Below are 18,531 nucleotides of genomic sequence, written 5' to 3'. Positions count from 1 at the left end.
TTCCCTGTGTCTCACACACACACCGTCCCGAGCTGGTGTACAGGTATTCCCTGTGTCTCTCACATACACACCGTCCCGAGCTGGTGTACAGGTATTCCCTGTGTCTCACACACACACCGTCCCGAGCTGGTGTACAGGTATTCCCTGTGTCTCTCACACACACCGTCCTGAGCTGGTGTACAGGTATTCCCTGTGTCTCACACACACACCGTCCCGAGCTGGTGTACAGATATTCCCTGTGTATCTCACACACACCGTCCCGAGCTGGTGTACAGATATTCCCTGTGTCTCACATACACACCGTCCCGAGCTGGTGTACAGGTATTCCCTGTGTCTCACACACACCGTCCCGAGCTGGTGTACAGGTATTCCCTGTGTCTCACACACACACCGTCCCGAGCTGGTGTACAGGTATTCCCTGTGTCTCACACACACACCGTCCCGAGCTGGTGTACAGGTATTCCCTGTGTCTCACACACACACACCGTCCCGAGCTGGTGTACAGGTACTCCCTGTGTCTCACACACACACCGTCCCGAGCTGGTGTACAGATATTCCCTGTGTATCTCACACACACCGTCCCGAGCTGGTGTACAGGTATTCCCTGTGTCTCTCACACACACACCGTCCCGAGCTGGTGTACAGGTATTCCCTGTGTCTCACACACACACCGTCCCGAGCTGGTGTACAGGTATTCCCTGTGTCTCTCACACACACACCATCCCGAGCTGGTGTACAGGTATTCCCTGTGTCTCACACACACACCGTCCCGAGCTGGTGTACAGGTATTCCCTGTGTCTCACACACACACCGTCCCGAGCTGGTGTACAGGTATTCCCTGTGTCTCTCACACACACCGTCCCGAGCTGGTGTACAGGTATTCCCTGTGACTCACACACACACCGTCCCGAGCTGGTGTACAGGTATTCCCTGTGTCTCACACACACACACCGTCCCGAGCTGGTGTACAGGTATTCCCTGTGTCTCACACACACACCGTCCCGAGCTGGTGTACAGGTATTCCCTGTGTCTCACACACACACCGTCCCGAGCTGGTGTACAGGTATTCCCTGTGTCTCACACACACACCGTCCCGAGCTGGTGTACAGGTATTCCCTGTCTCTCACACACACACCGTCCCGAGCTGGTGTACAGGTATTCCCTGTGTCTCTCACACACACACCGTCCCGAGCTGGTGTACAGGTATTCCCTGTGTCTCTCACACACACACACCGTCCCGAGCTGGTGTACAGGTATTCCCTGTGTCTCACACACACCGTCCCGAGCTGGTGTACAGATATTCCCTGTGTCTCACACACACCGTCCCGAGCTGGTGTACAGGTATTCCCTGTGACTCACACACACACCGTCCCGAGCTGGTGTACAGGTATTCCCTGTGTCTCTCACACACACACACCGTCCCGAGCTGATGTACAGGTATTCCCTGTGTCTCTCACACACACACACCGTCCCGAGCTGGTGTACAGGTATTCCCTGTGTCTCACACACACACCGTCCCGAGCTGGTGTACAGGTATTCCCTGTGTCTCACACACACACCGTCCCGAGCTGGTGTACAGATATTCCCTGTGTCTCACACACACACCGTCCCGAGCTGGTGTACAGGTATTCCCTGTGTCTCTCACACACACACCGTCCCGAGCTGGTGTACAGGTATTCCCTGTGTCTCTCACACACACACACCGTCCCGAGCTGGTGTACAGGTATTCCCTGTGTCTCACACACACCGTCCCGAGCTGGTGTACAGATATTCCCTGTGTCTCACACACACCGTCCCGAGCTGGTGTACAGGTATTCCCTGTGTCTCTCACACACACCGTCCCGAGCTGGTGTACAGGTATTCCCTGTGTCTCTCACATACACCGTCCCGAGCTGGTGTACAGGTATTCCCTGTGTCTCACACACACACCGTCCTGAGCTGGTGTACAGGTATTCCCTGTGTCTCACACACACACCGTCCCGAGCTGGTGTACAGGTATTCCCTGTGTCTCACACACACACCGTCCCGAGCTGGTGTACAGATATTCCCTGTGTATCTCACACACACCGTCCCGAGCTGGTGTACAGATATTCCCTGTGTCTCACATACACACCGTCCCGAGCTGGTGTACAGGTATTCCCTGTGTCTCACACACACCGTCCCGAGCTGGTGTACAGGTATTCCCTGTGTATCTCACACACACCGTCCCGAGCTGGTGTACAGATATTCCCTGTGTATCTCACACACACCGTCCCGAGCTGGTGTACAGATATTCCCTGTGTCTCACATACACACACACCGTCCCGAGCTGGTGTACAGGTATTCCCTGTGTCTCACACACACACCGTCCCGAGCTGGTGTACAGGTATTCCCTGTGTCTCTCACACACACCGTCCCGAGCTGGTGTACAGGTATTCCCTGTGTCTCTCACACACACCGTCCCGAGCTGGTGTACAGGTATTCCCTGTGTCTCACACACACACCGTCCCGAGCTGGTGTACAGGTATTCCCTGTGTCTCTCACACACACACCGTCCCGAGCTGGTGTACAGGTATTCCCTGTGTCTCTCACACACACACCGTCCCGAGCTGGTGTACAGGTATTCCCTGTGTCTCACACACACACCGTCCCGAGCTGGTGTACAGGTATTCCCTGTGTCTCACACACACCGTCCCGAGCTGGTGTACAGGTATTCCCTGTGTCTCACACACACACCGTCCCGAGCTGGTGTACAGATATTCCCTGTGTATCTCACACACACCGTCCCGAGCTGGTGTACAGATATTCCCTGTGTCTCACATACACACCGTCCCGAGCTGGTGTACAGGTATTCCCTGTGTCTCACACACACACCGTCCCGAGCTGGTGTACAGGTATTCCCTGTGTCTCACACACACACCGTCCCGAGCTGGTGTACAGGTATTCCCTGTGTCTCACACACCGTCCCGAGCTGGTGTACAGGTATTCCCTGTGTCTCACACACACACCGTCCCGAGCTGGTGTACAGGTATTCCCTGTGTCTCTCACACACACACCGTCCCGAGCTGGTGTACAGGTATTCCCTGTGTCTCACACACACACCGTCCCGAGCTGGTGTACAGGTATTCCCTGTGTCTCTCACACACACACACCATCCCGAGCTGGTGTACAGGTATTCCCTGTGTCTCTCTCACACACACACCGTCCCGAGCTGGTGTACAGGTATTCCCTGTGTCTCTCACACACACACCATCCCGAGCTGGTGTACAGGTATTCCCTGTGTCTCACACAAACCGTCCCGAGCTGGTGTACAGGTATTCCCTGTGTCTCTCACACACACCGTCCCGAGCTGGTGTACAGGTATTCCCTGTGTCTCACACACACTCCGTCCCGAGCTGGTGTACAGGTATTCCCTGTGTCTCACACACACACCGTCCCGTTCTGGTGTACAGGTATTCCCTGTGTCTCACACAAACCGTCCCGAGCTGGTGTACAGTTATTCCCTGTGTCTCACATACACACCGTCCCGAGCTGGTGTACAGGTATTCCCTGTGTCTCACACACACCGTCCCGAGCTGGTGTACAGGTATTCCCTGTGTCTCTCACACACACACCGTCCCGAGCTGGTGTACAGGTATTCCCTGTGTCTCTCACATACACACCGTCCCGAGCTGGTGTACAGGTATTCCCTGTGTCTCACACACACCGTCCCGAGCTGGTGTACAGGTATTCCCTGTGTCTCTCACACACACACCGTCGCGAGCTGGTGTACAGGTATTCCCTGTGTCTCTCACACACACACCGTCCCGAGCTGGTGTACAGGTATTCCCTGTGTCTCACACACACACCGTCCCGAGCTGGTGTACAGATATTCCCTGTGTCTCACACACACACCGTCCCGAGCTGGTGTACAGATATTCCCTGTGTCTCACACACACACCGTCCTGAGCTGGTGTACAGGTATTCCCTGTGTCTCTCACACACACACCGTCCCGAGCTGGTGTACAGGTATTCCCTGTGTCTCACACACACACCGTCCCGAGCTGGTGTACAGGTATTCCCTGTGTCTCACACACACACCGTCCTGAGCTGGTGTACAGATATTCCCTGTGTCTCACACACACACCGTCCCGAGCTGGTGTACAGGTATTCCCTGTGTCTCACATACACACACCGTCCCGAGCTGGTGTACAGATATTCCCTGTGTATCTCACACACACCGTCCCGAGCTGGTGTACAGATATTCCCTGTGTCTCACACACACACCGTCCCGAGCTGGTGTACAGGTATTCCCTGTGTCTCACATACACACACCGTCCCGAGCTGGTGTACAGGTATTCCCTGTGTCTCACACACACACCGTCCCGAGCTGGTGTACAGGTATTCCCTGTGTCTCTCACACACACACACCGTCCCGAGCTGGTGTACAGATATTCCCTGTGTATCTCACACACACCGTCCCGAGCTGGTGTACAGATATTCCCTGTGTCTCACACACACCGTCCCGAGCTGGTGTACAGGTATTCCCTGTGTCTCACACACACACCGTCCCGAGCTGGTGTACAGGTATTCCCTGTGTCTCACACACACCGTCCCGAGCTGGTGTACAGGTATTCCCTGTGTCTCTCACACACACCGTCCCGAGCTGGTGTACAGGTATTCCCTGTGTCTCACACACACACACCGTCCCGAGCTGGTGTACAGGTATTCCCTGTGTCTCACACACACACCGTCCCGAGCTGGTGTACAGGTATTCCCTGTGTCTCTCACACACACACCGTCCCGAGCTGGTGTACAGGTATTCCCTGTGTCTCACACACACACCGTCCCGAGCTGGTGTACAGGTATTCCCTGTGTCTCTCACACACACACACCATCCCGAGCTGGTGTACAGGTATTCCCTGTGTCTCTCTCACACACCGTCCCGAGCTGGTGTACAGGTATTCCCTGTGACTCACACACACACCGTCCCGTTCTGGTGTACAGGTATTCCCTGTGTCTCTCACACACACACCGTCCCGAGCTGGTGTACAGGTATTCCCTGTGTCTCACACACACCGTCCCGAGCTGGTGTACAGGTATTCCCTGTGTCTCACACACACACACCGTCCCGAGCTGGTGTACAGGTATTCCCTGTGTCTCACACACACACCGTCCCGAGCTGGTGTACAGGTATTCCCTGTGTCTCTCACACACACCGTCCCGAGCTGGTGTACAGGTATTCCCTGTGTCTCACACACACACCGTCCCGAGCTGGTGTACAGGTATTCCCTGTGTCTCACACACACACCGTCCCGAGCTGGTGTACAGATATTCCCTGTGTCTCACACACACACCGTCCCGAGCTGGTGTACAGGTATTCCCTGTGTCTCTCACACACACCGTCCCGAGCTGGTGTACAGGTATTCCCTGTGTCTCACACACACACACCGTCCCGAGCTGGTGTACAGGTATTCCCTGTGTCTCACACACACACCGTCCCGAGCTGGTGTACAGGTATTCCCTGTGTCTCACACACACACCGTCCCGAGCTGGTGTACAGGTATTCCCTGTGTCTCACACACACACCGTCCCGAGCTGGTGTACAGGTATTCCCTGTGTCTCACACACACACACCGTCCCGAGCTGGTGTACAGGTATTCCCTGTGTCTCACACACACACACCGTCCCGAGCTGGTGTACAGGTATTCCCTGTGTCTCACACACACACCGTCCCGAGCTGGTGTACAGGTATTCCCTGTGTCTCACACACACACACCGTCCCGAGCTGGTGTACAGGTATTCCCTGTGTCTCTCACACACACACCGTCCCGAGCTGGTGTACAGGTATTCCCTGTGACTCACACACACACCGTCCCGAGCTGGTGTACAGGTATTCCCTGTGACTCACACACACACCATCCCGAGCTGGTGTACAGGTATTCCCTGTGTCTCACACACACACCGTCCCGAGCTGGTGTACAGGTATTCCCTGTGTCTCACACACACACCGTCCCGAGCTGGTGTACAGGTATTCCCTGTGTCTCACACACACACACCGTCCCGAGCTGGTGTACAGGTATTCCCTGTGTCTCACACACACACACCGTCCCGAGCTGGTGTACAGGTATTCCCTGTGTCTCTCACACACACACCGTCCCGAGCTGGTGTACAGGTATTCCCTGTGACTCACACACACACCGTCCCGAGCTGGTGTACAGGTATTCCCTGTGTCTCTCACACACACACCGTCCCGAGCTGGTGTACAGGTATTCCCTGTGTCTCTCACACACATACCGTCCCGAGCTGGTGTACAGGTATTCCCTGTGTCTCTCACACACACACCGTCCCGAGCTGGTGTACAGGTATTCCCTGTGACTCACACACACACCGTCCCGAGCTGGTGTACAGGTATTCCCTGTGTATCTCACACACACACCGTCCCGAGCTGGTGTACAGGTATTCCCTGTGTCTCTCACACACACACCGTCCCGAGCTGGTGTACAGGTATTCCCTGTGTCTCTCACACACACACCGTCCCGAGCTGGTGTACAGGTATTCCCTGTGTATCTCACACACACCGTCCCGAGCTGGTGTACAGGTATTCCCTGTGTCTCACACACACCGTCCCGAGCTGGTGTACAGGTATTCCCTGTGTCTCTCACACACACACCGTCCCGAGCTGGTGTACAGATATTCCCTGTGTCTCACACACACACACCGTCCCGAGCTGGTGTACAGGTATTCCCTGTGACTCACACACACACCGTCCCGAGCTGGTGTACAGGTATTCCCTGTGTCTCTCACACACACACACCGTCCCGAGCTGGTGTACAGGTATTCCCTGTGTCTCTCACACACACCGTCCCGAGCTGGTGTACAGGTATTCCCTGTGTCTCACACACACACCATCCCGAGCTGGTGTACAGGTATTCCCTGTGTCTCACACACACACACCGTCCCGAGCTGGTGTACAGGTATTCCCTGTGTCTCTCACACACACACACCGTCCCGAGCTGGTGTACAGGTATTCCCTGTGACTCACACACACACCGTCCCGAGCTGGTGTACAGGTATTCCCTGTGTCTCTCACACACACCGTCCCGAGCTGGTGTACAGGTATTCCCTGTGTCTCACACACACACCATCCCGAGCTGGTGTACAGGTATTCCCTGTGTCTCTCACACACACCGTCCCGAGCTGGTGTACAGGTATTCCCTGTGTCTCACACACACCGTCCCGAGCTGGTGTACAGGTATTCCCTGTGTATCTCACACACACACCGTCCCGAGCTGGTGTACAGGTATTCCCTGTGTATCTCACACACACCGTCCCGAGCTGGTGTACAGGTATTCCCTGTGTCTCACACACACCGTCCCGAGCTGGTGTACAGGTATTCCCTGTGTCTCTCACACACACACCGTCCCGAGCTGGTGTACAGATATTCCCTGTGTCTCACACACACACACCGTCCCGAGCTGGTGTACAGGTATTCCCTGTGACTCACACACACACCGTCCCGAGCTGGTGTACAGGTATTCCCTGTGTCTCACACACACCGTCCCGAGCTGGTGTACAGGTATTCCCTGTGTCTCACACACACACCGTCCCGAGCTGGTGTACAGGTATTCCCTGTGTCTCTCACACACACCGTCCCGAGCTGGTGTACAGGTATTCCCTGTGTCTCACACACACACCGTCCCGAGCTGGTGTACAGGTATTCCCTGTGTCTCACACACACACACCGTCCCGAGCTGGTGTACAGGTATTCCCTGTGTCTCACACACACACCATCCCGAGCTGGTGTACAGGTATTCCCTGTGTCTCACACACACACACCGTCCCGAGCTGGTGTACAGGTATTCCCTGTGTCTCACACACACACCGTCCCGAGCTGGTGTACAGGTATTCCCTGTGTCTCTCTCACACACACACCGTCCCGAGCTGGTGTACAGGTATTCCCTGTGTATCTCACACACACCGTCCCGAGCTGGTGTACAGGTATTCCCTGTGTCTCACACACACCGTCCCGAGCTGGTGTACAGGTATTCCCTGTGTCTCACACACACACCATCCCGAGCTGGTGTACAGGTATTCCCTGTGTCTCACACACACACACCGTCCCGAGCTGGTGTACAGGTATTCCCTGTGTCTCTCACACACACCGTCCCGAGCTGGTGTACAGGTATTCCCTGTGTCTCTCTCACACACACACCGTCCCGAGCTGGTGTACAGGTATTCCCTGTGTATCTCACACACACCGTCCCGAGCTGGTGTACAGGTATTCCCTGTGTCTCACACACACACCGTCCCGAGCTGGTGTACAGGTATTCCCTGTGTCTCACACACACCGTCCCGAGCTGGTGTACAGGTATTCCCTGTGTCTCACACACACACCATCCCGAGCTGGTGTACAGGTATTCCCTGTGTCTCACACACACACACCGTCCCGAGCTGGTGTACAGGTATTCCCTGTGTCTCTCACACACACACACCGTCCCGAGCTGGTGTACAGGTATTCCCTGTGACTCACACACACACCGTCCCGAGCTGGTGTACAGGTATTCCCTGTGTCTCTCACACACACACACCATCCCGAGCTGGTGTACAGGTATTCCCTGTGTCTCTCTCACACACCGTCCCGAGCTGGTGTACAGGTATTCCCTGTGTCTCACACACACACCATCCCGAGCTGGTGTACAGGTATTCCCTGTGTCTCACACACACACACCGTCCCCAGCTGGTGTACAGGTATTCCCTGTGTCTCTCACACACACCGTCCCGAGCTGGTGTACAGGTATTCCCTGTGTCTCACACACACACCATCCCGAGCTGGTGTACAGGTATTCCCTGTGTCTCACACACACACACCGTCCCCAGCTGGTGTACAGGTATTCCCTGTGTCTCACACACACCGTCCCGAGCTGGTGTACAGGTATTCCCTGTGACTCACACACACACCGTCCCGAGCTGGTGTACAGGTATTCCCTGTGTATCTCACACACACCGTCCCGAGCTGGTGTACAGGTATTCCCTGTGTCTCACACACACACACCGTCCCGAGCTGGTGTACAGGTATTCCCTGTGTATCTCACACACACCGTCCCGAGCTGGTGTACAGGTATTCCCTGTGACTCACACACACACACACTGTCCCGAGCTGGTGTACAGGTATTCCCTGTGTATCTCACACACACCATCCCGAGCTGGTGTACAGGTATCCCCCGCATCTCGGTGGAGTTTTGGTCAATGCTTACAGCGAGGAAACTTTTCTCTAAGGCCACGCGGACATTTGTCTCGATGCTGGTTCGCTTCTTTCTCTTCCGTCCTCCCATGCCCTCGATGCCAATGGGTGGGCTGCTCATCGCGTTCGGACTTGGCAGTGTGGCGTCTGCGGACAGGTTTTCTGAAAAGGTGCCGACACAAGCTCAAGGAAGGGTCGATCGCCGAAAACCAGCCCCTCACCCCCACAGCCGGGCTCCCAAAGGACAACAGGTCTCCCTGCGGCATCATGGGAGGCAGTGGTTCGGTTTTGTTCACGGCTGCCCCTTCTGGGGTGCCCGGTTCACAACCCACCACCGCCAAGGATGGGATATGAATCCAATGAGGAATCTGGAATTAAGTGTCTGATGATGACCAGGAATTTTCTGTCTGTCGGGAAAACCCGGCTGGTTCACTCATGTCAGGCACAGAAGGTAATTACCATCGTTACCGGGCGTACGTGACTCCAGACCAACCCGCATTGTGGTTGACTTCTAACTGCCCTCAGGGCAATTATAGATGGACAATAAATGACATCCCAGCCAAAGATGCCCCTGCCCACCCCCCCCCACCTCCCATCCCAATGAATAAATCAGAGTGGCCCTGTTGAGGGGGGGTGAGAGTTCACGTACCTGCATCATTCAGCCATTTCTCCAGCAGTGGTTTAAGTTTGCACATGTTCTTAAAGCTCAGGTTCAGTGCTTCAAAACGGGAGATGGTCGTCTGACTGAAATCGTTCCCATACAGCTTCCCCATGGCCAGGCCGACGTCTCCCTGCAGAGATATTACAGGCTGTTACAGTCGGAGTCCCCATTTCAGCCCCAGGGGCTGTCCCCATTACAGCACGGCCCGAGGGACAGTCCCCATTACAGCACGGCCTAAGGGACAGTCCCCATTACAGCACGGCCCGAGGGACAGTCCCCATTACAGCACAGCCCAAGGGACAGTCCCCATTACAGCACAGCCCGAGGGACAGTCCCCATTACAGCACGGCCTGAGGGACCGTCCCCATTACAGCACGGCCCGAGGGACAGTCCCCATTACAGCACGGCCCGAGGGACAGTCCCCATTACAGCACCGCCTGAGGGACAGTCCCCATTACTGCACGGTCCGAGGGACAGTCCCCATTACAGCACGGTCCGAGGGACAGTCCCCATTACTGCACGGTCCGAGGGACAGTCCCCATTACAGCATGGTCCGAGGGACAGTCCCCATTACAGCACGGCCTAAGGGACAGTCCCCATTACAGCGCGGCCTGAGGGATAGTACTTATTACAGCACAGCCCGAGGGACAGTCCCCATTACAGCACGGCCTGAGGGACCGTCCCCATTACAGCACGGCCTGAGGGACAGTCCCCATTACAGCGCGGCCTGAGGGATAGTACTCATTACAGCACCGCCCGAGGGACAGTCCCCATTACAGCACGGCCCGAGGGACAGTCCCCATTACAGCACCGCCCGAGGGACAGTCCCCATTACAGCACAGCCTGAGGGACAGTCCCCATTACAGCACGGCCCGAGGGACAGTCCTCATTACAGCACAGCCTGAGGGACAGTCCCCATTACAGCACGCTCTGAGGGACAGTCCCCATTACAGGCCGAGGGACAGTCCCCATTACAGCATGGTCCACGGCACTGTACCCATTACAGCACGGTCTGAGGGACAGTCCACATTACAGACCAAGGCGCAGACCCCATTACAGCCCGAAGTACAGACCCCATTACAGCACAGTCAGCAGGATCTGGAAAGCCGCTCTTGATGAAGCAGCTGATGATGGTTGGGCCTCGGACACTACCCTGAGGAACTCCTGCAGATATGTCTTGGAGCTGAGATGACTGATCTCCAACAACCACAACCATCTTCCTATGAGCTAGGTATGCCCATTGATTCCAGTTTTGCTCAGACTCCTTAACACCACACTCGGTCGGATACAGCCTTGATGCCAAGGGCTGTCCCTCTCCCCTCCCCTCTCGAGTTCAGCTCTTTTGTCCATGTTTGAACCAAGGCTGTAATGACTTCAGGAGCTGAGTGGCCCTGGCAGAACCCAAACTGGGCGTCACTGAGCAGGTTATTGGTGAGCTGGTGCTGTTCGATAGCACTGTTGGTGACACCTTCCATGACTTTAATAAAGATTGACAGTAGACCTTCGGGGCGGTAATTAGCTGGGTTGAATTTGTCCTGCTTTTTATGTAGAGGACATATTTGGGCAATTTTCCACATTGTAAGGTAGGTGCCAATGTGCGGCTGGACTGGAACAGCTTGACTAGGAGAATGGCAAGTTCTGGAGCACAAGTCCTCACTACTATTGCCAGAATGTTGTTAGGGCTTGGAGGCTTTGAGGTGTCTCCGATCTTTTCTTGATTATCACGTGGAGCGAATCAAATTGACTAAAGACTGCTCCCTGTGATGCTGGGGAGCACTGAAGGAGGCCGGGATGCATCACCCACTCAGCACTGCTGGCTGAAGATTGTTGCGAAAGCTTCAGCCTTATCTTTTGCTCTGATATGCTGGGCTCTTCCATCATTGAGAATAGAGATATTGGTGGAGCCTTCTCCTCTAGTGACTTGTTTCATCGTCCACCACCATTCATGAGTGGATGTGGCAGGACTGCAGTGCTTCGATCTGATCTGTTGGTTCGGAGATGGCTCAGCTTTGTCTGTCACTTGCTGCTTACGTTGTTTGGCGTGCAAGTAGTCCTCCTTAGTGGCTTCACCAGGTTGATACCTTATCTTCAGGCACGCCCTCCTCCATTCTCCATCGAACCAGGGCTGATCCCTTGAATTGAGGGTAATGGTTGAGTCGGGGATAGGCTGTGCCCGACAGTTACAGATTGTGCTGGAGTACAGTCCTGCTGCTGTTGAAGGCTCCCAGCACCTCACGGATGCCCAGTCCTGAGTTGTTCGATCTGTTCGAAGCCTCTCCCATTTCGAATGGTCATAGTACCACACAACACGATGGAGTTAGCATTAATGTGAAGGCAGGACTTATCTCCGTAAGGACTGTGCTGCGGTTGCCCTCAGGTGATCCTGTCACGGACAGCTACACCTGAAGCTGGCAGATTGGTAAGGATGAGGCCGTGTCTGTTTTCCTGTCTCGCAGACCCAGTCTGGCAGTCACACCCATGAGGACCCGACCAGCTCAATCTGACGTGCTGCCGCTGATGAGCTCCTCGTGTATGAAATCCTCCAGTTAGCTTTTCCTTCAATTATCTGTTCCCAATGATAAACTGTCCTGAGTCTTCCTGTAACAGGACGCCCCCCCGCCCCCACCACTGTTCGTATGAACCAAACATCATTTTTCTACGGGCATATCAAAGGTTTTCCGTTGTATGTTTATGCAGGATTGCAAGTATCTGCAACGTTTCATTGTTTAAATCAATTTCTTGGTTGTCCCTTGATTAGAAAGCATTCACTCAGACTGGCTGGGGAATGTTCAGTCCCACTAGTCAACTCCAGTAGAGTTGAAACTGGCTTTTTAAGCCCTGTCCTTGTGTACTCTTCATAGGAAACATGTGACTGCAGTTTGGGATGCAGACAAGGAGGGGTTTAACACTGAGCAAGGAGTCATGGACTCATGCAACATTGGTCGAACCAATCCATAATCCCAAACTAAACTAGACCCACCTGTGTACTCCTGGCCTTTTCACACACTTTTTCCAATTCAGAAAACTCTTATGGGTAAGGGGTGGGGGTGGGGGTGGGGGGGGGTGGTGAAGTGGCTTGCTTTCTCGTCATCGAATCTGATGAGGGTTCGTTTGGAAACGATCCCTTATCTCGTCGTGTCTTTTTCCAAAGGGGGGTTTCATTGAGGAGCTTGTCTCAGAGGAACAGGCAATTCAACCGGGCAAGGGGTCAATTCGTCAAAAACGACACAAAATTCGAAATACTTACTCAGTGCACAGTCGAGAGTCGAACAAACATAAAAATTCAAAACGAAAACCCACTGATCAGTCTCCGAGTCATTTGCTCAAAGTGGATTGTTGAATACTTTTAGTTGAATTCACAATTGCAGCTAAAGTCAGCTTCACACTCTCTGGTTTTGCAGGACGGTGGACAGTCTGCTGTTCTGAAGCTGAGACACCATGACTGTGTCCCAACATTCAGAGTCCTCTTGCTTCCTGTGGTCTGGTTTTGCAGCACACAGAGTGAGAGAGAGAGAGAGACTAGCTTCACTTGCCACCTGGGGTGACGGGGAGATAATTCTGGACTTGTGGCCTGCACAGCAGACCGACATTCAACCCAGGCGAGTTTGCTCAAGAATGCTCAGTCCCAGAAGGGTGAGGGTCAGAGAGTCAGAGTGCTGCAGGATGGAGACAGGGTCTTTGGTCCAAACTGGTCCACGCTGCCCAAAATGCCCAGCCACACGATGGCTCTGGTCTTGGCCCAAATCCTTTCCTACCCAGGTCCAACGCATTTGTTAATGGACCCACCACAACCACGTCTGCTCCAGGAACACTCCATTGCATATTTGTCCCACCCTCTCTGCAAAAAAAAAACGTTGCCCCCCCCGCCCGGTTCCCTTTTATTCTTTCCCTCTCACCCGACACTGATGCCCTCAAGTCCCCAATCCTGGGAAAAAAGACTGAGTGCATTCACTCTATCCTCACAATCTCATACTGCTCTTTAAGGTCCTCTCCACCCACACTCCCGCGCCCCCCCACCTCAGTCTCCTAAACTTGACAGAAGAAAGCCCCCCCCCATCTTGTCCACCCTCCCTGTAAGTCTCAGGACACTGGGTCCAGGTAACATCACTCACCTGGGTGAACCCAAGCTTGATGCGCCGCTGCTTAAAGGTTCGGGCGAACTGTTCCAGCTCTTCCAGGTCACTGGGTTCCTCGGGATGGGATGGGGCCTCCACACCTTTGGTTGTTTGGGTCTGGGGGATACCCTGCAGAAGGGGCTCATGGGCGATGGACCCGGGGAGGCCTGGCCGAGTCACTGCCTGCACAAGAAAAAAACAAAACCTTCAATGGGGATTCCAGAAAATGAAACACTAAACACAGCGGATGTGATGTGACTGAACATTCACAACGAGGAAGAAGGGAGGACTACAGATGCTGGGGATCAGAGCTCGAAATGTGTTGCTGGAAAAGCGCAGCAGGTCAGGGCAGCATCCAAGGAGCAGGAGAATCGACGTTTCGGGCATCAGCCCTTCTTCAGGAATCCTGTTTGATTCTCCTGCTCCTTGGATGCTGCCCTGACCTGCTGCACTTTTCCAGCAACACATTTTCAGCGAAGATTCACAACAAACCAGGAACAATTTACTACATCCAGTACATCCAGTATGACCACAGGGACTCAGTGTGAGTGCAGACTAACACAGGGACTCAGTGTGAGTGCACACTAACACAGGGACACAGTGTGAGTGCAGACCAACACAGGGACACAGTGTGAGTGCAGACTAACACAGGGACTCAGTGTGAGTGTACACTAACACAGGGACTCAGTGTGAGTGCACACTAACACAGGGACACAGTGTGAGTGTACACTAACACAGGGACTCAGTGTGAGTGCACACTAACACAGGGACACAGTGTGAGTGCAGACTAACACAGGGACACAGTGTGAGTGCACACTAACACAGGGACACAGTGTGAGTGCAGACGAGCACAGGGACACAGTGTGAGTGCAGACTAACACAGGGACACAGTGTGAGTGCACACTAACACAGGGACACAGTGTGAGTGCAGACTAACACAGGGACTCAGTGTGAGTGCACACTAACACAGGGACTCAGTGTGAGTGCAGACTAACACAGGGACTCAGTGTGAGTGTACACTAACACAGGGACACAGTGTGAGTGCACACTAACACAGGGACTCATTGTGAGTGCAGACTAACAGAGGGACTCAGTGTGAGAGCACACTAACACAGGGACTCAGTGTGAGTGTACACTAACACAGGGACACAGTGTGAGTGCACACTAACACAGGGACTCAGTGTGAGTGCAGACTAACACAGGGACACAGTGTGAGTGCAGACTAACACAGGGACTCAGTGTGAGTGCACACTAACACAGGGATTCAGTGTGAGTGCACACTAACACAGGGGCTCAGTGTGAGTGCACACTAACACAGGGACTCAGTGTGAATGCACACTAACACAGGGACACAGTGTGAGTGCACACTAACACAGGGACTCAGTGTGAGTGCACACTAACACAGGGACTCAGTGTGAATGCACACTAACACAGGGACTCATTGTGAGTGCACAATAACACAGGGATTCAGTGTGAGTGCACACTAACACAGGGGCTCAGTGTGAGTGCACACTAACACAGGGACTCAGTGTGAATGCACACTAACACAGGGACACAGTGTGAGTGCACACTAACACAGGGACTCAGTGTGAGTGCACACTAACACAGGGACTCAGTGTGAGTGCACACTAACACAGGGACACAGTGTGAGTGCACACTAACACAGGGACTCAGTGTGAGTGCAGATTAACACAGGGACACAGTGTGAGTGCACACTAACACAGGGACACAGTGTGAGTGCAGACTAACACAGGGCCTCAGTGTGAGTGCACACTAACACAGGGACACAGTGTGAGTGCAGACTAACACAGGGCCTCATTGTGAGTGCACACTAACACAGGGACTCAGTGTGAGTGCACACTAACACAGGGACTCATTGTGTGTGCAGACTAACACAGGGACACACTGTGAGTGCACACTAACACAGGGACTCAGTGTGAATGCACACTAATACAGGGACACAGTGTGAATGCACACTAATACAGGGACACAGTGTGAGTGCAGACTAACACAGGGACTCAGTGTGAATGCACACTAATACAGGGACACAGTGTGAGTGCACTCTAATACAGGGACTCAGTGTGAGTGCACACTAACACAGGGACTCAGTGTGAGTGCACACTAACACAGGGACACAGTGTGAGTGCACACTAACACAGGGACTCATTGTGAGTGGAGACTAACACAGGGACACAGTGTGAGTGCACACTAACACAGGGACACAGTGTGAGTGCACACTAACACAGGGACACAGTGTGAGTGCAGACTAACACAGGGACACAGTGTGAGTGCAGACTAACACAGGGACACAGTGTGAGTGCACACTAACACAGGGACACATTGTGAGTGCACACTAACACAGGGACACAGTGTGAGTGCACACTAACACAGGGACACAGTGTGAGTGCACACTAACACAGGGACTCAGTGTGAGTTCAGACTAACACAGGGACTCATTGTGTGTGCAGACTAACACAGGGACACACTGTGAGTGCACACTAACACAGGGACTCAGTGTGAATGCACACTAATACAGGGACACAGTGTGAATGCACACTAATACAGGGACACAGTGTGAATGCACACTAATACAGGGACACAGTGTGAGTGCAGACTAACACAGGGACTCAGTGTGAATGCACACTAACACAGGGACTCAGTGTGAGTGCACACTAACACAGGGACACACTGTGAGTGCAGACTAACACAGGGACTCATTGTGAGTGCACACTAACACAGGGACTCAGTGTGAGTGCAGACTAACACAGGGACACACTGTGAGTGCACACTAACACAGGGACACAGTGTGAGTGCAGACTAACACAGGGACTCAGTGTGAGTGCACACTAACACAGGGACACAGTGTGAGTGCACACTAACACAGGGACTCAGTGTGAGTGCAGACTAACACAGGGACACAGTGTGAATGCACACTAACACAGGGACATGGTGTGAGTGCAGACTAACACAGGGGCTCAGTGTGAGTGCACACTAACACAGGGACTCAGTGTGAGTGCAGACTAACACAGGGACTCAGTGTGAGTGCACACTAACACAGGGACACACTGTGAGTGCAGACTAACACAGGGACTCATTGTGAGTGCACACTAACACAGGGACTCAGTGTGAGTGCAGACTAACACAGGGACACAGTGTGAGTGTACACTAACACAGGGACTCAGTGTGAGTGCACACTAACACAGGGACTCAGTGTGAGTGCACACTAACACAGGGACTCAGTGTGAGTGCACACTAACACAGGGACTCAGTGTGAGTGCACACTAACACAGGGACACAGTGTGAGAGCACACTAACACAGGGACTCAGTGTGAGTGCACACTAACACAGGGACACACTGTGAGTGCACACTAACACAGGGACACAGTGTGAGTGCAGACTAACACAGGGACTCAGTGTGAGTGCACACTAACACAGGGACTCAGTGTGAGTGCAGACTAACACAGGGACTCAGTGTGAGTGCACACTAACACAGGGACACAGTGTGAGTGCAGACTAACACAGGGACTCACTGTGAGTGCACACTAACACAGGGACACACTGTGAGTGCCGACTAACACAGGGACACAGTGTGAGTGCAGACTAACACAGGGACACAGTGTGAGTGCACACTAACACAGGGACACAGTGTGAGTGCAGACTAACACAGGGACACAGTGTGAGTGCACACCAACACAGGGACACAGTGTGAGTGCACACCAACACAGGGACTCAGTGTGAGTGCACACTAACACAGGGACTCAGTGTGAGTGCACACTAACACAGGGACACAGTGTGAGTGCACACTAACACAGGGACTCAATGTGAGTGCAGACTAACACAGGGACACAGTGTGAGTGCACACTAACACAGGGATTCAGTGTGAGTGCAGACTAACACAGGGACACAGTGTGAGTGCAGACTAACACAGGGACACAGTGTGAGTGCACACTAACACAGGGACACATTGTGAGTGCACACTAACACAGGGACACAGTGTGAGTGCACACTAACACAGGGACTCAGTGTGAGTGCACACTAACACAGGGACACAGTGTGAGTGCACACTAACACAGGGACTCAATGTGAGTGCAGACTAACACAGGGACACAGTGTGAGTGCACACTAACACAGGGACACAGTGTGAGTGCAGACTAACACAGGGACACAGTGTGAGTGCAGACTAACACAGGGACACAGTGTGAGTGCACACTAACACAGGGACACATTGTGAGTGCACACTAACACAGGGACACAGTGTGAGTGCACACTAACACAGGGACACAGTGTGAGTGCACACTAACACAGGGACTCAGTGTGAGTTCAGACTAACACAGGGACTCATTGTGTGTGCAGACTAACACAGGGACACACTGTGAGTGCACACTAACACAGGGACTCAGTGTGAATGCACACTAATACAGGGACACAGTGTGAATGCACACTAATACAGGGACACAGTGTGAGTGCAGACTAACACAGGGACTCAGTGTGAATGCAGACTAACACAGGGACTCATTGTGAGTGCACACTAACACAGGGACTCAGTGTGAGTG

General features: G+C 53.7%; 1 protein-coding gene across 1 annotated transcript in view; it reads right to left on the bottom strand.

Annotated features, from left to right (window-relative positions):
* Positions 1–18,531, bottom strand: part of LOC140458710 (POU domain, class 2, transcription factor 2-like) — a 74,503-nt gene that overhangs the window by 14,657 nt on the left and 41,315 nt on the right. The window contains exons 6-8 of the mRNA XM_072553373.1: positions 13,976–14,161; positions 9,852–9,993; positions 9,216–9,364 (exon numbers count right to left, since the gene is read on the bottom strand). Coding sequence (XP_072409474.1) covers positions 9,216–9,364; positions 9,852–9,993; positions 13,976–14,161 — 477 coding nt within the window. The remainder of the gene's footprint in view (positions 1–9,215; positions 9,365–9,851; positions 9,994–13,975; positions 14,162–18,531) is intronic.

Source organism: Chiloscyllium punctatum, chromosome 34, assembly GCF_047496795.1.
Source record: "Chiloscyllium punctatum isolate Juve2018m chromosome 34, sChiPun1.3, whole genome shotgun sequence".
Classification (NCBI taxonomy): Eukaryota; Metazoa; Chordata; class Chondrichthyes; order Orectolobiformes; family Hemiscylliidae; genus Chiloscyllium; species Chiloscyllium punctatum.
This window is presented reverse-complemented; position numbering and strand designations above follow the sequence as displayed.